This window comes from Euphorbia lathyris, chromosome 7 (genome assembly GCF_963576675.1).
Source record: "Euphorbia lathyris chromosome 7, ddEupLath1.1, whole genome shotgun sequence".
NCBI lineage: Eukaryota > Viridiplantae > Streptophyta > Magnoliopsida > Malpighiales > Euphorbiaceae > Euphorbia > Euphorbia lathyris.
Window position 1 is genome coordinate 81,040,973 of NC_088916.1, and position 23,623 is coordinate 81,064,595.

General features: G+C 33.3%; 2 protein-coding genes across 2 annotated transcripts; one reads left to right on the forward strand and one right to left on the reverse strand.

Moving 5' to 3' along the window:
• Positions 1–3,533: 3,533 nt before the first annotated feature.
• On the forward strand, positions 3,534–7,802 carry LOC136235771 (probable protein phosphatase 2C 27). The gene is made up of 4 exons (XM_066025780.1): positions 3,534–4,303; positions 4,519–4,713; positions 5,824–6,029; positions 6,910–7,802. The coding sequence occupies exons 1-4, from the start codon at positions 4,079–4,081 to the stop codon at positions 7,466–7,468; spliced, it is 1,185 nt and encodes a 394-aa protein (XP_065881852.1). The 5' UTR covers positions 3,534–4,078; the 3' UTR covers positions 7,469–7,802.
• A 5,071-nt stretch (positions 7,803–12,873) lies between these two features.
• Positions 12,874–20,820, reverse strand: LOC136200778 (uncharacterized). Its single transcript, XM_065991220.1, has 9 exons — positions 20,661–20,820; positions 20,385–20,411; positions 20,180–20,259; positions 19,302–19,374; positions 18,927–18,984; positions 18,563–18,614; positions 18,080–18,104; positions 17,921–18,009; positions 12,874–13,205 (listed from the first exon to the last, which is right to left on the reverse strand). The coding sequence occupies exons 1-9, from the start codon at positions 20,763–20,765 to the stop codon at positions 13,109–13,111; spliced, it is 606 nt and encodes a 201-aa protein (XP_065847292.1). The 5' UTR covers positions 20,766–20,820; the 3' UTR covers positions 12,874–13,108.
• Positions 20,821–23,623: the final 2,803 nt, after the last annotated feature.

The following is a 23,623-nucleotide window of genomic DNA, read 5'->3' on the forward strand; positions in this document are numbered from 1 at the left end:
AAATTCTAGACTCGGTGAGCTTCGAGCTCGAGCCAAACCCGATCTCCGAATTTTTCGAGTCGATCCAAACCTACCCCTATTCGTTCTTGGTTCAGCTCGTTTGCACCCACTGTTCCTTCGTGTGTTTTCTTTGATAAATACAACACCAAATATGATGCTATTATTTTTTCTTTTATTTCTCTACTAATCAAATAATCACGAACCGTTTTGCTTTTTATAATGTACGGAAAACTTAATTCAGAATTATCAACCTCTTACCTTCCAAGGTTATGTCTCACTTTCTTTTCGTTAAGAAAACAATCATTCTGTTTTAAGAATTTTAGATGTGATTAACTACAAACAACGTTGTAAAAAACACTAGGCGCTAGTCGGGCGGATAGGCACTCGATGATTAATCAGGGATTAGTCAGAGATCGATTAATCGAATTTGTATTTTTGTATTTTTTATTTATTAATCAATAAATTATTATAGAAATTCAATTAAAATATGTATTATACTATCAAAAAAAACAATAGTATAAAATTATTTAATATAGAAAAACATGTATATTTGGAACATATATCTTTAAAAATGTGAAAATATTAACATTTTAACAATAATGTCATTGAAACAACTCAAAAGTGAATTATAATAAAGAAAAAAATAAATTCACAATATAAAATGATTTTCTTTATCGTCGATTAGGCGGCACCTAGACGGTGTTGAGGCGGTCTAGGCGGAGCCCAAGCGGCTAAAAATTGCCTAGGAACAAAAAAAACGCCTAAAGGGACTAATCAGAAAAAACCGGGATGGATTCTCGATTTCGAGCGCCTAGATGGAGCCAAGGCGGCCTTCGTTTTGAACAGTGACCACAAAACAAAACGAACACAGAAAATATAAAGAACAGTAAATTGAAAATCAAAAGAACATAGTTAGACAAATCTGAGGCTTATATTAGCAGTCTTCTTAAAACAGATTTCGTCGCTATTAACGATCGTCTCTCAGGATACAACAAATTACGCAACCGAACTCTTACAATGTGTAGATTCATTATCACCGGAGCAGAAAAATAAACAACATAACATACAAAGAGTATAAATTATTCAAAGAATAATTTTTTCAACAACCGTCTTCTAGACTTTTAATTTTGACAGTTCTTTTCTGTATAGATAGAACTCATAAGAAACGTCTGTTTACGAATGAACACGACTGTTCATGGATAGACACGACTATTCACGAACTAACACAACTGTTCACAACGGACACGATTATTCACGAACGAACACGACTATTCACGAAAGGAAGTGTTTGTTGGTATTTAAATTAATTATATAATTTTATTTAATTTTTTCCAACACTTTTAAAACGTTAAATTTTATTTAATTTTACAAAGAGTATAAATTATTTAAAGAATAATTTTTTCAACAACAGTCTTCTAAACTCTTAATTTTGACAGTTCTATTCTGTATAAATAGTACGCAAAAGAAACGTTTGTCACGAATGAACACGACTGTTCATTGATAGACACGACTATTCACGAATGAACACAACTGTTCACAACGGACATGACTATTCACGAACACGACTATTCTTCGTGTTTGTTGATATTTAAATTAATTATATAATTTTATTTAATTTTTTCCAACATTTTAAAAACGTTAGAGTTAAATTTACTGTTTTACAAATTTACTGTTTTACAAATTGATTGAAACACATAATTTATTTTTTAAAATTTTCCTAATAATTATTTAAAAATAAATTTTCATTTCGAAATTATTAGTAATATTACTATTAGGTATGAAAAAGTTGAAAACCGTAAAAGGAAGAAAAACAATGTTTTTATCCTGCCGGTTTTGTATAGAAGCGAAAAACCGACTAACAGTAACAAACCGCTTACCTTAGCCGATTTTGACCAATCAATTAGCGACACGTATTCCGCGGGAATCCAATGCCGCCTTCTTTAACGGCCGTTAAGAAGCCAAACCAAACCTCCTACAAAAGGTAAACAAACGTGGACCGTCCAGATCACAGTTCAGAGATCCAACGAGTGGGAAGCAATGGCGGCACCTACAAAAGATCAACCAACCAAATACCACCACGTGTCGGTAGACTATCTTCATTTGGACAACAAGGAAGATCAAGGTTGAAATGCATTGGTCACTTAACTTATATATTTATCTCAATAAAATCACTTAATTGTAACTTTTATTTCAATTAGGTCACTCTACTGATTTCAATAGTTAAAAGACATCAAAATAGTAATGAGTGATACGTCAACATGAGATAACTCAAATCTGTGACCAAAATAAAACGTGACAGCCACGTGTCGGTTATTTTTATGGAAAAACTTAATTTTGTTTTTTTATAAAAATAACCAACATGTGATAGTCAGGTAACATATACGTAGATGTCATGTATCGTTTCGGTTAGAGATCTGAGTTGTCTCATATTGACGTGTCACTCAGATCATTATTTCAATACCTTTTAACTACCGAAATCGCCAGAGTGGTCTAATTAAGGCAAATCAAAATTGAATGATTTTATTGAGTTGAGACAAATTGAAATTAGGTGGGATAATATATAAAAATACTCTTAACGTTTCCAGCCATAAGCAATTTTATCTCTAACGTTTAAAATAGTGCAATTTTACCCCTAACGCTGGCAGTGAAAAACAAATTTATCCATAACGTTAACAAGTTAAATCAATTTCTTTCAAAAAAAAAACTACCGAAATCGCCAGAGTGATCTAATTAAGGCAAATCAAAATTGAATGATTTTATTGAGTTGAGACAAATTGAAATTAGGTGGGATAATATGTAAAAATATCCTTAACGTTTCCAGCCATAAGTAATTTTATCTCTAACGTTTAAAATAGTACAATTTTACCCCTAACGTTGGCAGTGAAAAACAAATTTATCCATAACGTTAACAAGTTAAATCAATTTCAAACATTATTATAAAATGTAGAACAATTTCAAACATTATTATAAAATGTAGATGTTTTGTTTCTTATTATGCACCAATTGTATCTGTGTTAATTAAAAAGAAAATTTATATTTTTTATAATTTAATAATAGAATTGAAAATTAAATTTTTTAAATTCGGCGAAATATTTGAATATTTTTTGTCCATCTCGTACAAAATACAATATAATTTTTTTTTAATTTTTTTCGTTTAATCATATATATATTTGTGATATGTTACAAATTAGTGATAAAATGATTCCATCTAAACGGTGGATGACAAGATTCATGATCGAGAAAAATAATTTAATGAATTATTTCTCAAATTGACCTAACTTGTCTCTTGGCTGTTAACGTTCGGAGTAAAATTGTACCATTTTAGACGTTACATGTAAAATTGCTTCTGACTGTAAACGTTAGAGATATTTTTGTACCTTATCTCAAATTAGGTAACCATTTTGAGATAAACATATATGTTGAGTGACCAATTGTGCATTTAACCGGAAGATCAACTGCATGACCTGTTATCGCCGGTAGCCAACCGAATTCGAACCAGTTAGTTTTCTCTTTCTTTCTCTCTCTTATCTTCCTCTGTTCTAAAACTACTTTTTGATTCTCTCTCTCTCTTTCTCTGAAGTATTCTTCTTCTCTTCTGTGTTTTTCTAGGTTTTCTTCTCTGATCTGATTGATTTCATAGATATATAAGCGAACCCCTAAATTATCATCTGAGAATTCCTTCAAAGTTCTTCCTTTTTTCTTCCCAATTTGTATTGAATTTCTGATTTCTGTTTTGATTCTCGTGGCATGTTTGGAACAATTTGGTACTTTTGGGGTAATTGATTTGATTTGGATAGTTTGTTAAGGAGAATAACTGTAGATTTTGGAGAATTTGAATTAGTAAGCGTGGGGTGATTATTTCTTTGATCCTGGAGTTGTTCAAAGTGTTTGAAGTGTTGGATTTGGGGTTTTCTGTGAAACTTTTGAGTTCTTTGCTTGCTTGTGTGATTTGAAGGAACTTTTGTTGTCCGAGTTTGGTGAATTTTTCTGATCCGTGAAGTTTATGGTGTTATAGATCAGTGATTTTGAAGAAACGGATTAAGTTGTTTGCTTCAAGGGTTTGCATAGAAGGTGTTTGATGTATGACCGGAAAGGGGATATGGCCGCTGGTATGGATTTTTCGCCTCCTTTTACTGGATTAGAAGCTGGATATAGTAAGGACAACAATGTATCTTCAATTGAAAATCAGAACGCCGAGAATTTGGATAATCTGAAACAGTCTGCAAATGGAAAACCTCCCCGACACCTCTCGGTTTTGCGGCAAAGTATGAGTTCTATGAGATTGCTTTCTGCTGCTGATCTGGTAAGTTTGTTCATCATTGATTCATTGTCCCTGGTGGTTGAATTTTGCATCTGAAACCCTATATTTGTTGGGATGAATTGTTGTTTGTTTCAATGATAACATAAGTAGAAAGTCAAATCTTTATAAATTTGGGAGAAAATTCACCAATTTTGATAATGAGAGATGGAAGTGCCTTTTTGATTGTTTGATTAACTGTTTATCTCAATCTTATACAGTCAGTGGATGTTGGGATTGTTGTGAATAAGTCGTCTTCTGATGAAAAATCGAATTTGGTACCAGTGTTCCGATCAGGGAGTTGTGCGGAAGGAGGGCCGAAACAGTTTATGGAGGATGAACATGTTTGCATAGATGATCTTATGGAACATCTTGGTTCAACTGCCAATTTTCCCACACCTGGTGCTTTCTATGGGGTGAGTATGTTCTATAGTTACCAAGTTCGATTTAGAGAGATTAATCGCTTGATACGAGTATCATAATCCATTTTAACACCTTTAACACCGAGGTGGAACGGCAATTAGTATAGAATTTATATGTCTGATTTCTTAAACGTTTTCTTTCAATCATATTATTTCATTATTGGAATACGTTACATTTTGTTTCTGAAAGAAAGTTGGAATACGTTACATTAGTACTTGATGATACTTATGAACTTCACTCTGAAAAAACCTAGGAAGCACCGAACTTCTAGGAGGTTAACACTCGGAGGCACAACAGCACGATTTAGAGAGATTACTCGCTTGATACAATAATTATTTTTGTTCCATTTATATCATATGTAGAGAGATATAACGGATCACAATATTGTCATTTTTGCTCCATTTATATCATATATAATCATGTGTAGTATATAGATCATTCGATAATCCATTTTGACACCTTTAACACCGAGGCAGAACGGCAATTAGTACAGCATTTATATGCCTGATTTCTTAAACATTTTCTTTCAATCATATTATTTCATTGTTGGTATACGTTACATTTTTTTTTTTTTTTTTGAAAGAAAGTTGGAATACCTTACATTAGTACTTGCAAAAACCTAGGAAGCACCGAACTTCTAGGAGGTTAACACTCGGAGACACACACCCGACACTCCAAAATAAGTGTTCCCTTTTTTTCTTTTCTTTGTTAATAGGGACACTTCTGGAACACTTTGGGTACACGGATTCTAAGTTAATTAAGTAGAATATAGGTTTTTTTAATAATCTTACAAAAAAGAGGGGTTAATGTATTAAAAAAAACCCTAATAAAAAAAAAAGAAATCCGAATCTAATGAAAAAAAATTAGCAGGCGCTCCTTTTTTGGTAGTTTAAATAGTTTGAAGTATTAAATGTTTCTTTTTGACTTTTTGACAAATTAATGATTTATTATGGATGTTATTTATAGGTTTATAATCAGTAGTGAATGTTATTTATGATATATATATATATATATATATATTAAAATGTTGTTTGCCGTACCGTACGAGTACCAGTGTCTGTGCTTCCTAGGGAAAAACTAATGGTTAATATATGTATGAACAGGTATTTGATGGGCATGGAGGTACAGATGCAGCTTCATTTGTTAGAAAAAATATTCTCAAGTTCATTGTTGAAGATTCTGATTTTCCGATTCGTGTCGAGAATGCGATTAGGAGTGCATTTGTGAAAGCTGATTATGCATTTGCAGACAATAGTGAACTTGATATTTCTTCAGGCACCACTGCACTTACAGCCCTTATATTTGGAAGGTAAAGCCTAGAAGTAGTTTTTCATTTCATTTTCTGACTTATGGTACTAGTGGAATTAGAGTTAAGACTCTAGGGGTAGCGATTTGTGTTAGTAGATCATGTTCGTACTATGTCGTGTCATGCGTCTATATGGTATAATTGAATACGTTTTACGCCTAACAAAGTGGAGCTATAAGTTCAGAATAAGAGGAAGAAAAAGATAAGGTAATAGAGATGGACTTGGAATGAGAGAGAAAAAGACATAGTTAAAACTAAAGGGGTGACAATTCGTGAAAGTGAGTTGTGTACAAGTCAACTCTAATCCAATCCCAAAAAAATCATGTTATATTAGTATCATTTTTTCGAGTTAGTAGATCGACCCTAACTCAACTCAAAAATTTGTATATCAATTTCGTGTCAACCCAACCTGTTTAATAAATTTGTGTTGGATTCGTGTTTGTGTTGTCGGGTTTTCTACACAATTTCCACCTCTTGAACCTCTGGACTAGTTTAACAGTACGAGGAAACAAGTTCTGGTACTTTAGTCTATCTCGCCTAGGAGTATGCGTTATTTGGTCAAAATCGAATTATCGAACCGAACTGACTTAATTCAGTTTTTCGGTTCAGAAGCGGTTATTACTGCTACATATATTTCTTTTCAGTTACCGATCATAATATTTCAGATCGGTTATATTTCAGTTTTCTATGCTATTCGGTTTGATTTTGCTGTTAATAGTTTTGATAATACAATATTCGGTTTTTTTGCTTTTGAACCGATGCATACCCCTAAATTTGTGCTATCTTTTTCAGGAGATCCTGTAATTAGAGTTTCATCCTGTAGAATTTGTCTAGTTTTCCTTTCGCATTGACGAGTTTACCTTAATCGATTTCATTTATACAGGAATTTGATAATTGCAAATGCTGGTGATTGTCGAGCAGTACTCGGACGGCGAGGTCGAGCTATCGAGATGTCAAAAGACCACAAACCCAATTGCACATCTGAAAGACTGAGAATTGAAAAACTTGGTGGAGTCATATATGATGGCTACCTTAACGGCCAATTATCCGTCGCACGAGCCTTGGGGGACTGGCACATGAAGGGACCGAAAGGTTCTGCATGCCCTTTGAGTGCAGAGCCGGAGTTACAAGAGACAAATCTTACAGAAGACGATGAGTACTTAATCCTAGGGTGCGACGGCCTGTGGGATGTAATGAGCAGTCAGTGTGCAGTGACAATCGCAAGGAAAGAACTGATGCTCCATAACGACCCCGAAAGATGCTCGAGGGAATTGGTCAGCGAGGCACTCAAGCGCAATACATGTGATAATGTAACAGTTATAGTCATTTGTTTCTCCGCAGATCCACCCCCTCGTATCGAGATACCGCAATCTAGAGTTCGGAGAAGCATATCAGCGGAAGGTCTGAATCTACTGAAGGGCGTGCTGGACAGTAACGCGTGAAAGTAGACGACTAATACGAGAGGAGAGGCGTTTACAGATGCATTCAAGATCATAGAGAAGAATTATTGATTGATTGGGACAACTTTATGGCGGGGCGATGATGATGATGATCGATCAAACTTGTTCCGGGATGATTCTTTTGAGTTTCGAAACCACCCATCCACCCTGTAAATCTGAAATCCGTTTTATGTTGTAACATTTGGATGAGTTCATTGTTCAACTATTTCTCCCAATGTACATATTCAGGAAAGGGGAAAATTCAGGAGCTTGCATTTCCATTTGCTGTTGTAATCAGTTGTTATTTACTGAATTAATGATAGCAGCAATTCTTTCATGTATATGAGTTTATTGTGTAAATTGCACCAATGGTCGCTAAACTTTACTTATTTTCACGGGAAACAAGGAGAAAGGAATAGAATGACCCTGAATTCCCTTAAATCAAAAGATGATGTAACATATGAAACTGAAATAAAATTAATCGTAAAAAATGCATAAACATTTTATTTTAAAGAGAACATAAGGATAAAAGAAGTAAAAGTAAATAAATATATCAATTAATCCTTACCCTTTCCTAAAACCCTCAAAACAAACGCCCCCTTAATTCTTACCCACTCCACCCCATATGATTCGAACCCGTGACCTCTATAGTTATAGACAAGCTTTCAACCAACAGGCTAAGAACTTCGCCACTTAAAAGTTTAATTGACATAATGTGAAAATGAGTAAAGTTCAACCGCCACCGATGTAATTTACTATTAGTTTCTTTCCGAAACATTCCTTGAATTACGAAAATATTATCTAAATGAATTTTAGATAATTTACAAAGTAAGTCTTCATAATTGCTTCACGTCGCTCTATTTTAGGGTAGAAACTTCTAAACCGCGATGATTGTTTTTACAAATCGATTAAATCACAAGCTTTATCTACTTTTAGCAAAAAAGCATCGTTAGGCTCATGATCTTTCATTTTTTGATCTTTTATTGGAATACATTAGGCCCATGATCATTTATTTTTGGTCTTATTAAGCCATTGATCACAGGTTTACAACACAAGATATTTGCATCATATTAACATGTCACATCCTAATTTACAAATTATACTTTATAGGCCTAATACATCGTTTACCCCTGAACTTGTCCAAAATAGTTGATTGGCCCTGAACTTTCAAAGTATCTTGATAGCTCCCTGAACTTACATAAAATGTTCAGTTAGCCTCCTGAACTTGCATAAAATGTAATCAATTAATTACTCGGTTGTAAAAAAAAAGTAAGTTAAATATGGAATATATGTTGCACAAATCTTAAAAAAATAAAACGATCAAGGTCGGGGTATGCGATTATAATATTAGAGAAGAAAATGTTTTATAGTTGAATAAGTAAGAAATTCTTTTTTAAACATGTTTTAATCTATTTTGTGAAGTATGTAATAACATTTTAAGACACGTGTAACATATCTTCCGCATTTGACTTACTTTTTTACGATCGAATGATATTCATTACATTTTACGCAAGTTCAGTGGGCTAACTGGATATTTTATGCAAGTTCGGGAGGCTATCGATACACTTTGAAAGTTCAGGAGCCCAATCAACCATTTGAACAAGTTCGGGGGACAAATGAAATATTAAGCCTACTTTATACATGTGTAAAATGCACCTTCAATTATTGAAGCCAAAGAATCTATTTCACGAAAAGTTTTCAGTTTCTTTTCTATAAAATTATTTAATTTCACGATTGATTTTAATAAAATTGATCAGGTGATCTAGCCGAGCGTTTGGGGTTTAAATACCCACTAGTTGTAGAAAAATGCTAAAAATTATATATAAACGGTGTATGAGATCTTAAATTTTTAGGTAAAAGCACCCACAAAAATATAAATTTAACATCTATAAATTACAAGAGACCACCACAAACACCCTCTATCAGCAGGGGCAGAGCCAGTTCAGGAGGCTCCAGTCTCCCGGCCGCCAGTTCCATCCTTAAGTAATATTGGATCGGTACGTAAGAGCGTCCGTAAATTTAGTTATGTAACCGTCTGTGTAATATAATTTTAGTGATTTAAGATGGTTGAGTTGGTTAAGAGATATGATTTAATGCAAAATATCGTGATTTAAAACCTCGTAAACCTCTATTTTTTTAAGGCTTTTATTTATTTATTTGAATTTTATTTTCTAAGTTATTATTATTAATTCTATATCCTCTTTATCTTAACCTTTTTCAACTATTTTTTTTCCTAAATAAATTTTTTAATTTTTTAGCATTCAACACACCAAAACAACGAAATTTTAGGGTGCTTGAGACCAAAATTTTTATGCTCCACCCTAACGGGCTGGACTTTGGAAATTTTTTCCAACTTCATAAATCTAACTTCGACACCTCCCGCAAAGCTAAAATTATCCCCTATATATCAATTCCTAACTTCACCACTGCCTATCAGTAAATCTTTGGATCCGTCACTCGGCAAATCTGTGTAGAAAAACACGAGAACATTGATGCAGAATATATTATGGTTTTTTTTAGAGTAATCTCCGGTTGCCTTTCTTGTTGAATTATTATTAGCTCAAAATTATTTCGATGTTGTTATATCTCCCTTGAATCCAAATTTTTATTTATTTTATTATTGAAAATTTTAGTTTAAATAATAATAATCATTTGTGATGGGAAAAATTATAATATAAATAATTATAAATATTTTAATAAGATTATTATAAATATTTTAGTGATCAACTTTTAATCATCATGAACATATCAATGAGAAGAGTTTTTATCATCATAAACACTTTAATGAGAGTAAAATGTATTCTCACTGTAAATTAATAATAAGGCAATTAAATTTTTTCTCATTAATATTTTTGTTAGGACCATTAGGTTCCTATAATGAAGATTGGGATAAATCACACTTATAGTTACTGAACATTACCAATTTTAGCATTGTGATCACTGAACTTCAATTTATAATGGTATGATCACTGAATTTTACACTTTTTAACATCAATAGCACTCAACTTTCACTAACTCCTCGAAATGACAATTAATAACTTCAAAATAAAAATATTTCTTTTACCATTTTAATGATGATTTTCTCTTTCATTAAAAGTTTTTTTAGTGCACCAGTTTGCCACACCACACATCTAAACACAAAAAAAAAAAAAAAAAAAAATCTAAAAACGACATTATTATTTACAGTACTTTTGTTTTTGAAAAAGAAAGTTTGCTTTCATAAAGAAGTGAACCCTGTAACCCTTAGATAAGGATTGTGTGCTTAACCGCTGCTACACTTATTAGATCATCCGTAGTAATTAGTTGTATAGTCCGTTGTCTTTTATGCAGCAATATTTCGATGAATTTTTATAGAGCTTTTCATCATCTCTACTTATAAAATTACAATTAAATCATATTACAAAACTTAATTCTCAATAAATGTCTTAAGGCTAATTCCTATTACTTTTGCCGTAACTGAAATGACTTTGTTAAAAATCAAATAAAAAATTCAACAATTTTTGTTGTAGGGACATAAAGTTTGGTGTCCTTTGAAAAACCAACCCTAAATTTTAGCCACTAGTGTAACTTACCTCTTTTTATATACTTGTAAATTATATCTTTCAACTTTGAGCAACCGCTGATTTTCAATATAACAATGGGTTAATACTTCAATACAATAATGGGTTGAATTTATCTAAAAATGTTAGATTCATCCTAATAGTTTTCTCAATTTATATAAAATGGTCTTGGTAGCTCCCTTAATTTGCTTTTAAGCAAATTTAGTTAAGAAGTCACTATTGTAAAAAAAATAAACTGCATACAAAATGTGTGTTACAGACACCTTAAAAAATTGACACGTAAGCAACATGTTAGACTTGAACTGACAAGTAAGAAAATAAAAAAGGGGTTTATTATTATTATTTTCACCGTGGAAACCCTAACTTTATGAATTATGTAATAACATTGTTTACTTTTAGTTGTGTTTTATTAATCTAGTACACCAAAATGAAGAGTTGTTGCAACTAAAGTAATAACATTGTTGACTTTTCGTTATGTTTTATTCGAGAGGGAAAATTGTTACAACTGGTTTTCACGGTGAAAAAAAAAATTAACCCATTTTCTGTTTCCTACGTGTCAGTTCGATTCCAACGAATCGTTTAAGTATCAATTCGTTTGAATTTTTCAAGATGCGTGAAACACAAATTCCACATTGCCTCTTACTTCTTTACAACAGAAAGATTGATTGACTATGTTTTAAGCAAGTTGAGAGAGCTATCGAAACACTTTGAAAATTTGGTATATCGGGAAGAAGTGTTGTTATAAATTATAATTGGAGCAAAAAAGGTCAAAATTTTTGCTCAAATAACGAGAGATATTGGATTTCATTGAGAGAAAAAAATCAATTAACCTTTTTTCATTTTCCTACGTGCGTCGCTTACGTATCTAATTGTTTGACTTTTGTAAGATGTGTGCAACACCTTTCATATATCATTTACTTCTATGTAACCAAAGTATTAATTAATTATGTTTTAAGTTGTTTTAAGCAAGTTCAAGAGCTATCAAGCATCCTGAAAGTTAAGGGGACATCAACATCTTTGGACAAGTCTACGTATTAAGCCTATAATAATAAGGCTTAATACCTTCCAAACCCCCTCAAGTTGTCCCAATACTGCAACTGACCTCCCGAACTTAGACTTGTGACAACTAACCTCCTCAAATTGCTTATTTGAAACAAATAACCCCTTAAATAGGTTATTTCGGGATTTTTTTTTTGCCCTTTTAGTTAATGTATTAGTAGATTGGTTAGATGTAGCAAGTGATATTTTGAAATCTTTTAGAGGGCGTTTAGTATTCTATTGGGATAGGAATAAGGATAAAGGTTGGGACAGAGATAAGGATAAATGGTTGGGATAAGGATAAAAATATGATAGTCGAGAATTATTATTCAATGTTTGGTATGTATGATAGAGATAGAGATAAAATAATACATTTTACTATTTTAACCTTATTTAAACTACATAACATTAATCTGAGAGATAAGACGGATTCCACCCTGAGTATAGGATTTGAGGGATAAGAGGCTTATCCCTCACCTGTCTCACTTTTCTATCTCTCAAACAAACACGGGATAACTTATCTCGTGTTTTTTATCCCTATCCCACCTCCTATATCCCTCCTAACAAACACCCCGTTATTTCTGATGTAATATTATGTTGGGTTTAGGAGTTATTTATTCTAATTTCTAAATAAGCAATTTGAGGAGTTATTTGTTCCAATTTAGCAATTTGAGGGTTATTTGTTCCAAATAAGCAAGTTGAGGGAGTTAGTTATCACAAGTCTAAGTTCGGGGTCAGTTGCAGTATTGGGACAACTTGAGGGAGCTCGAAAGATATTAAGCCTAATAATAAAAGTAGGAGCATATAATCTGAACAGGAGAAAGAAATATGATAGGAAACAGACAAGAGGCCGCAATTCTTGACAAAAGAAAGATGTTTGTATAGTCAATTGTTTTTATGCAATCAAACATTCTGACACTTACGCGTAGAAACAAAAAATTTATAGGTGTACCTTTCACAGGAGAAGACTATTAATTTCTAGTCATGGAAACTCCTCCTTTTCCAAGTTGATAAATATCTCCTTTTTTTAAGGCAAGAGTGTCTCTCAGAGTTCTCCATCTCTTTCGTCATCAGATTCCGAGTCTGAGTCATCCGAGTCTGACTCATCTGAGTCTTTCTTGCCATTTCCCTGATGAGTATCACTGCAAACAAAGATGTTCATTTTTTTAAAATGAAATCACAGTTCCTATCCAAGTTGTTTATAGGAGGGAAAGGAAACTAAATAAAGTTGCAGACATTTAGCCCTTGGAGGTAATGGAGGTAAACGAGGGGAAACGGACGACCTTCCATACATATTTTGATACGTGTAACACGGATCTACAATTATTATAAAAGGCTCCACTATTTTAATTATTAAGTGGGGTCACAATACATGTATCCAAATGTGAATTGAGAGTCCTCCAAGTGACATGGAAGACCGGGTGCTTAATATAAGAACTCGTAAATGAGAGAAATGAAAGGTTAAATATTACAATAACTTTGTTTCGGAGTTTTTTTAGAGAATAAATGAAGGTTAATGGATGTTAAATGTTTACTTCTTTAACGTCTAACCTCCAAATCGGGGGTTAATGGATGTAACAGAAGGTTCATTAAAAAAAATTATCTCTCCGGAGTAAATTTAACTTTTCTTCCCCAGTATATTTAAACGAAGTTAAACTTTTAACCTTATTTACATTCTATAAACTCTCAAACAAGGTTAATTTTTAACTTTCATTTCGAGGACTTCCCTTTCTTTTCCATCACCTCCTTTAACTCTCATCTTTATTAACCTCCAAAATCCCAGCCTTCATTTTTTTTTGCCGAAAAATATTTTTCTAATGTTCCAGTGTTTTTGCTTTATTTGGAAGGAGGTTGGAGGTGGTTAATGAAAGTAATGGAATATAAAATTTTAAATTAAACTTGTTTGGAAGTTTTTTTGTTGAGAGTAAATGAAATAGGAGTTAACATTTTACTCCCATTAACTCTAAACTTTAACCTCCAAAATGGGAGTTAATGGAAGTAATGAAAACTAACATTTTAACTCCTTTTTCCCTCCATAAACTCTCAAACAAGGTTAAATTTTAACCTTCATTTACATCACTTCCCTTCACCCTTCCATTACATCATCTAACTCTTAACTCCGTTAACCTCTCAACTCCTAAACAAAGGCTTAGGCAAATAAGTAAACGGGAAAAGAGTAAACGTTTTCCTAAGCTTTTGGAACCCTACTCCATACCTTATTACCCTTTTGAAAACATTAGCACTCACCACTTCTTTCCATTTTCCGATGTTGTAGGCAACACCGAAAAATATTTTATTTTTCTAACTCGCAAGTTGAAGTAGATTTTCCTTGGACTAATACAACTGTTGCCCGTTCAAAACTTAATCTGCCCCTAAACTTTTAAGAGTTTCAAATGACTCCTATTCTTATCCAATTGCATCCAATAACCATCTATTTCTCAATAGAATTTGTTGGATGCTGAAAATGGAAGACACATTCCGCCACGTATTAAAGTGCTCACCACATGTCAAAAACAAATGCCAAATAGACCAATAATTAGGAACTTTAAACGTTCACAAAAATAGAGAGTTATTGAACGTAATTAGACAAAAATAAAGAGCTTGTTTGGTTCATGGAATGGGTGAGGAATAGAATAGCTATTCCTAGAGAATAGAGACAGTTGGTTGAAATTTTTGGATGGAATGTGTATTCCATGTTTTTGTGGAATAGCTATTCTTTATTTTAACCTAGGAAATAAGTATTCCTAAGACTATATCTTTCTCATTTGCAAAATTACATTTGAATAATTGATGGTATTAGTTAAAAAATTTAAAAGAAAAAGCATTACATTTGAGGATAATGTTGTCTTTTGAATACAAAAATTATCTATTACATCTTATCTTATTCCGTCAAACAAACATAGGAATACTTATTCCTAAGGATATTTATTCTATTCTTTCCTATTCTATTCCTTGGGAATAAATATTCCATTTCATTCCATGAACCAAACGACACCAGAGAGTTATTGAATGCTATTGAACAAGAAGAGAGAGTTTTTGAATGCAATTGGATAAGAATATGAGCGTCATTTGAAACATTTAAAAGTTTAGAGGGCAGTTGAAATTTTAGGCCAAGTACAACATACAACACATGTATTATTAAGCCATTTTCCTTACTTCCTAATCCACTTCTACATGTTGTTTCATATGGTAAATTCCACCAACACTCACTTAAGTTTGAAGTTTGGGATCTGTTTCATTGTTACGGATTAGAATATATCCCTAAATTAGTTTTATTCTCATTAGGAGGAGACTATTTAACTAAATTAGTTTTTCCATTAGGAGTCTGATTTAGTTTAAGCTTCCTATTATGTCCTGAACTTGTCCTATTTAAAGGACAATGATTAAAAGATAGGCAGAATTTTATGGTTAACCTAGAGATTGTAGCTCTCCCTTAACGAGGTCCAAGGTTTCAGCCTCCTTTTGACGAGCTGAACGTTATTCAAAATAGGTGACCAATAAATAATAACAAAGATAAAAGGCAGCTGCTAAAGCAAGACTTGGCGCAACGGTAAACGTTGTTGTCGTGTGACCAAGAGGTCACGGGTTCGAATCTTAGGAGCGGCCTCTTGCCAAATAAATTGGCAGGGGCTTCCCCTAGTACACCCTTGTGGTGGGACCCCTCCCCGGACCCTCGCTCAGCGGGGACGTGTAGTGCGACCGGGCCGCCCTTTTTTTTTTATAAAAGGCAGCTGCTAAAGCAAGACTTTTCAGTTAACCGCTCTGTGACACGATCCTGATTCTGGCTAGGGAATATAACATTCATTATTTCAATAAAATCATTAAATTTCATATTTTATTATAAAATCAATGTGGGCCGATTTGTGTTTAAAAACTCACCTAAACTTGACATAGAAGACAGTTGAGTATATGCTACTGAGCGCCACATCCAACAAGGATGTAATTTTTTAGAATATTTTTGTGGCTGCCACCTTTCTGTCACGCTAACCGTAAAAGTCAGACATGGCTGATATGATGCTTAACTGGCATATAGTTTAGTGTCTTCGGTACCACACCAACTTTCTAGTGAGTTTTTATAACAAATTGGCCAGAATGATTATTGAAATAAAATCTGAAATTCAGTGATTATATTGAGTGATTTTATTGAAAGAAAATGAATTTAGTGACCATTGTAAAATGGACTCCAAACTTTGATGACCTTCAATCATTTTAACCTGTATAATATGAGTTCTTGTGTCCCTGAGACTTCTGAAATCTCCTCTTAATCTATCTATTAATGTGTTTTAAGTATTGGCGTAATCATGCAACTGTACGCTTATACTTTTTGACATAAAGTGTGTAGTGTTCTTCCAAACTAATACAACAACAACAACAGAGCCTTAGTCCCGAAATGATTCGGGGTCGGCTAACATGAACCATCATATAAAAACCGTGAAATCAAGTCGTGTCAGCGACACAAATTCGCTCCCTCCACTCCGTCCTATCCACTACCATATTTTCCTCAATTCCCAGTAAACTCATATCACTCTCGATCACCCTCCTCCAAGTTTGCTTAGGTCTTCCCCTACCCCTCACCACTACATCCCTTTGCCACTCTTCGGTTCTCCTAACCGGCGCATCAAGCGCTCTACGTCTCACATGGCCAAACCACCTTAGTCGATTTTCTCTCATTTTATTCTCAATAGATGTGACCCCTACTTTTGTCCTAATTATTTCATTACGCACCCGATCCTTTCTCGTATGACCACACATCCATCTCAACATACGCATCTCCGCCACCGACATCTTATGGATGTGGCAGTGTTTCACTGCCCAACACTCCGTACCATATAACAATGCTGGTCTAATTGCCGTCCGGTAGAATTTTCCCTTCAATCTATTAGGCATGCCGGGGTCACAAAGGAAACCCGTAGCACTCTTCCACTTCGACCAACCAGCTTTAATCCTATGAGCAACATCTCCATCTACTTCTCCATCCGTTTGGATAATAGATCCTAAATACCGGAAGCAATCCGAGGCCTGAACAACTCTCCCATCTAGGGTGATTGTCCCTGCCTCCCTACTCCTATGGCCGCCAAACTTACACTCCAAATATTCTGTCTTACTTCGGCTCAACTTAAAGCCTCTAGATTCTAGAGTTTGTCTCCATAGTTCCAACTTCCTCTCCACTCCTTTCGTCTCATCGACCAACACAATATCATCTGCAAACAACATGCACCATGGTATACCATCACAGTTGGATTCTAATTCTTCCAAACTAATCCAATATTAAAATTTATAGTCACACTCACAGTTGGATTCTAATTCTTCCAAATTAGGTCACAATGCATCATCACTTGGTGAACCTTTAAAGCTAAGTCTGGTATCAGCATACACTGCTAAAATTCCATTCTCATAAACAGAAACATGGAACCTTGTACGAGAGAATCGATGCCTGTGATCCTCTAATACTTCTCGAGGAGAAAAGCACCTTTTAGGCCCCTGATCTTTCAATTTAATACATTGAACCCTTAATCAATTATAATTATACATATTAAGCCCCCAAGTATCAAAAAAGTTCTGTGAACATCAAGGGAGTTACTCATTTCACGTGTCTGAAACAACATTTTTTAGTTTTTTTTATAGCTATAAGGTGACATGTAAAAAACTGCTTTTCAAACTGTTAAAAAATGCAATTTCAATTTCAGATAAAATGAATAACGATCTTTTAACTGGGTTTTACATTCACAGTCACAGCTAACTTTCATTGTAACCAAGGGCTTAATGTGTGTGGTCATAATTGATCGAAGGTTAATGTGTCAAATTGAGAGATTAGGGCTTAATCAACAAAAATCGAAAAGATTAGGATGCTTTTTACCTTGATTTGCAATGCTTGCTCAAATCCTGACATAGAACTTTGCTCACACCTCCTACATTAACAGAACCTTTCTTTATCAAATCAGCCAACTGCAACATAGATTGATGTCAGTAACAGTATATATTCAGCTTTCTATGTGCAGTGACTGAAAAAACTCACCTCATCTTCAGTTTCCTCCAGTAACCTGTTCCATTTAAACAATATGAGTTAAACTTAGTAACCTATGGTCTTAATTGCTTTAACACCCTTTGAACAGAAAGTAACTAGGATAAAATACATCCATGACCCCTGAACTATAGAGCTATTAACATTATGACCCCTAAACTTTATTTAGTGACATAACAATCCTTGAACTTTAAAAAAAAGATGATCCGGAAATAAGTATTTGACCATAATTTATGGTGACATAGATAAAAATGAGCCAATGATGTAGTCAAACTAAGTCCAAATCATCGTTTTATTAATTTTTTAAACGGATTTCTTTGATTTGGACTTTAATGTTACAATAATGTAAAGTTCAAGGACTTTTATGTCACGAAATGAAATTTAGGAGCCATGGATGTACTTTACCTAATGTAAATATATTAAGTTATATAATGACTTGAAATATGACAATAATTGAAAACCATTCACACATCCCACCTTCCACAATAAGATGACATCGCTTTTGAATGTGCTCGGGCTTCTTGCTTATCTATTACAAGATATAAACAAAAAATGGTTACACAACTAAGCAAGCCTAAAATGAAGAAGTTTAAAGAACAAGAAACTCTCAATAAACTTCTGGGAGTTAAGAAAGGCATTTTACAAAGTCAAAAGGACATCATCAATTATGGAGAAAAAAATATGATACCAGAAAACTATAATTTATCCATAAAAAAACATCAAGCTACATATATAGAGTAAAACGACTGACTAGGCATTAGCTCAAGACTTTAAAGCACATTAGCCTAAATAAAAAGAACAGATGGTTAAGTGTAGCTAACTATCACAAGAAAGCACATACTAGCAGTAAGATTGTCCCAGTTATCCACTTTGACCCACGAGCTTCTAGTTGAATCTACCTGCAAAGATGAAAAGATGAATCTTGAACGAGCAGCATATTAAAATCTAGACAGAATATGTAAAGTTTCCATCTGTAGGTGAACATTTTAGATGTGAATGGGAATTCTCAATTCTATATTGGATTGGAAGCATGCCTACCAAAGCTGCTAAAAATTCAATCCAATTTTTAAAAGATGCTGATGATATATATTCCAAAGCAAAAGACAATATGATGAGTTCAAACTTTTTAAAACATGTCATTCCTTAAAAATGGATGAAGAAAATGTCTGACAAAAGGAAAACCTTGAAAACAAAAGCACTCTGAAGTAGAATTTACCTTTTGAAGGGTATATTCTTGCATTTTGTCACAAAGCCCATCCAAAAGTTCAACAACTCTCAGGTCACTGACTCTGAAAATTTGCATAATTAGAATAGGAATAGATGTTATTACAGAATCTAAACACAATTCAGAATATTCATTTCAAAAGAAACCACAGAAAGTTATGTACCGATGGGATTTGAGTAAAGTGCAGCTTTCTTAGATGTCCTATCTACATAAAAAAATGGAAGTAAATTTTGATTTTCTAAGTTAATTTTGATTTTCTTAGATGTCCTATCTAGTCCGCTATTTTAGTATAGGTGAAATAGATATGAGTTAGACTGTGCAAAACCATTTTCTGATGTAATTGTAATCTACTGTTCCCAGCCCTTGTTTGAAATCACAACTTAGTCCTCCATTGTATATCGTGCAGTTTGTTCAAGTTCATGTATGGGATAGGGTAAAGATAAAAGAGTAACCTAAACAAGCATCATCCTTCAATTGTACAGTAAGCCATAGACCAGTTTAAACTTTGGGTATTCAAATTTCAAGCAACAGTTGATGATATTCTACAGAGAGTGAGATTTCTCAGAGCAAAGCAATAAGTGATCTATCAGAAAATATGTATACCAAAGACTGAACGTTTTTCATTAGGAGGGAAACATTTATTAACACAGCTACAAGCCCAATGGTAACAAGAAGATCAAATGACTTTGTCTTGACATTGCCAGGAAGAAATCCTTTTTCCTAATAGAAAAAGCCACGTCCTATACTGCAGCATATGCAGTTTTTCAAATTTCCGGGCACTGAAAGGAAAGCACATTGCTTATTTAAAAACAAAACAGTATCCTATCCTCTTTTTCTCCGGAAGCTGACAGGAAATATTGAAGTAATACCTGTAATCGATTACCTTTCCTTCACGCTGACCTTTAGAATTTAAGCGATTTCTCATGTCCAAATGATTTCTCGGTTTTTCCTACATATAAAGTCGCAAATTATAAAAAACATAACTAACTCAAAAACAAAACTGCGACCGAAAATCACATCAGAAAGCTAAACAAAGATTCAATAAAGGCGCTGAAAGAACAGAAAAATCCTTACATTAGAAAGACCGCGCTCTAACTCCTCCTGCATAGCATTTTCCACAAGAATCGTATCAGATTCCGCAATTCAAAGCATTTAGCAACTAAATTTGATTACTAAAACACTTTTTATTCCACGATCAAATTAGAAAATTGCGAGATTATACAAATAAAGTTATAAGATCTGAAGCTATGATCAGGAGAAGACTCTTCAATGCAAACTAAATTGCAATAGAAAATGCGAGAGATAGAATAGACCGTGATGGACTTAGAGAAACTCAGACATAGTACTTACTGCAACCGCATAGCACGCAGCGCACTTGTCGTCGATGGCCGAAACGACTGTGAACGTCAAGACGGCGAATGCGGTCAGAATCCACACGGCACATGACTCCGCCATTGTCTTCTTCTTCTTCTTCTCTTCAGTTTTTCCTTCAGTGAAGCTTTTGGTTTATGAAATTTGTTTGACGGCAAAATAGGCATTTCATTTCGGCCCAGCCGTAGTCCAGTAAGAATTTGGCCCAAACCTCTTCTTTAAGTCCAAATCATTAGGCCATGTAGAAGATAATGGCCCACCGGACTCCTTCGGCCTGATTTTGGAGTCGGAATGACAACTAGAGATGTAAATGGAGTAGGGATACGAGTTCTTATATTAAGCACCGGGTTTTCTATATCACTCGAAGAACCTTTAATTCACATTTGGATATGTGTATTGTGATCTCACGTAATAATTAAAATAGTGGGACCTCTTATAATATGTGTGGGTCCATGTTACACGTGTCAAAATATGTATGGGAGGTCCTCCATTTGACATGGAGAACCAGATGCTTCTAATAATTTGCCGCTCCTGACCTGATTCTCTATTTCCGTTCCTGTTTCTGTCCCCAAAATTTAAATGGAGAAAATTTTGTTCTCGTCTCGGTCTTCTGGGATCCTTATTCCCGGTTTCAATTTTTTTTAGTATATATAAAAAATTATTCTATTTTTTCGCTATTTGCTCAATTAATATATATTTATAAAAAAAATATTTTATATCCAACTAATATATATTTATATTAGAAATTATATTAAACTATATATATATATTTCTTAAAAAAATTATATATATATATATATATAAATTAAAAATACAATAAATTAAAATTTTAGTTTTGCTTTTAAAAATAGTGTTAATTAATTCGATACAACTCATCAAATATAATTTTATGTAACAAAAAAAATGTTTAACTAAGAAATAAAAATAAAATAAAGGTAATAAAAAGATGGGTAAAGTCCAAAAAAAATCATGTATTTTCACTTTTTTATCAAACTGGTATCTGAAAAAAAAAATTGTCTAAACAAGGATTATGAAAAACGATAATTATTTAGCTTGATACTTTAAAAATAACGGTTAATTACCTTAAAATGACAAATTTCAAGAATTAAAGTTTTTTAGTATCACATTTATTATTGAACCAATTTTTTTATTTCCCAAAATCATTATTTTCAGAGCTTTCTTTCTCTAAATATTCACTTTCTCTCTTAAATGACCTCAAATTAGAAAGTTGAAGAATTAAAGTTGCTTATAATATCATCAAGTCTTTGAATTTTTCAGTTTTGAGATCGTCTAACGTTCATTTTAATTTTGAGGTCCTTATTTTTTATAATGCAAAAAACCTCAGCCATTTTCTGGTCGCAAACGAAAATCACAGTCCTCGTCTGTACAATTTATTTTTTCGAATACCAGTTTGACAAAAAAAGTGAAAGCATATGATTTTTTTTGGACTTTACCCTAAAAAGATAAGTAAAATATATACAGTAGGGCAGGGCGGGTTAAGTCGGGTTTTTAAGACAAATCTCAAACATAATCTATTATATGTACGGATTTGAGCGACTTTGGATTGAGCGGGGCTATTTCTCAAATATACATATCTAACCTTAATCTATGAGAGGCGGGTTTAGACCGACTGTCTAACCTAGTGGTAGGATTGTAATCGAGCCGAGCTTTGTCCTGCTCAAGCTCGACTCATTATAAAATTAACGAGCTCAAGCCCGAATTGAGCTTTGACTTGCTCAAGCTTGGCTCAGCTCATTAGAAAATAAACGAGCCGAGCTTCGAGCTTGTTTCAAGCTCAAAATCCTCTTTGAACTTGGTTCATTAAGAAAATTATCTAACCATGAATTGTTTGTGAGTAAATCGTTAATTATATTTATGAAGTTTGCTCGCAAATAGTTCTTAAATTGTGTACATAAACAAGCTCACAAGCAAAGTTCGTAAATAAATAAACAAGATGCTTACAAATAGTTCATCTATTACTCATTTATTATGGTTGCGAACAAACTCATCCAATAGCAAATGAAATAATATTAAGTTTAGATATTTGTGAACTAACACAAAACTATATAGTTTTCTACAAAACGAAAATTTGTTCATAAATATTCCAATCGAGCTTGCTCACGAGCTTTGGCCTTCTCAAGCTCGGCTCGTTTATGAACCGAGCCAGTAAATTGTGCTTCCGATAACGTTTACAAATCGAGTCGAATCAAACCAAATTTTTATCGAATCGACGATTGAACTGCTCATGAGTGGCTCGGCTCATTTACAGCACTACGTAGCGGGCTCATGAACATGTGTATTCTCTAGTGATAACGATAAGATTACATATATAGTAATGTAATGGGCCATCTAAGCAAGTGAAGCATGTGTGTTTTCATGCCATAAATAATGAGGTCCCAAGTGAAGTGGTCCAAATACATCAAGTTTCCAAGTCATTACGCAATTAATATGTGAACTTTCTCATTACTTTTATTTTTCTTCCTTTTGTTTAAAGAAATTCTACAATATTTCTTATTTGCTCAAATATAATATTTAGGGAAAAGTAAAAAAAAATGTCGTACTTTGTCGGATTTACAAAAACAATCCTCGTAATTTAAAAGCCGGTAAATAGGAGTTTGTACTTTATGAATTTATGAATTTTGCAGTTAAATGATACGTGAGTCAATTTTTCAGTCAAACAATATTTGTAGTTTTTTTTTTACAATAAAAGAAGAAATTTATTGAGCACTTTTTAAAACTGATACAAGAAATGGAGGATATAAAGCACCTCAATCTCTGTAATTTGACATTGAATCAGTCACTCTAGCTAAAGTGTGAGCTACTAGATTTGCAGATCTCTTGACAAACCGAACACAATAGTTGTAATTTCTCTTATAAGAAATTTACAATCAGAAACAATAAGGTCTAACATAGAATTTGTTGGTCCCTTGTAATATGAGAAT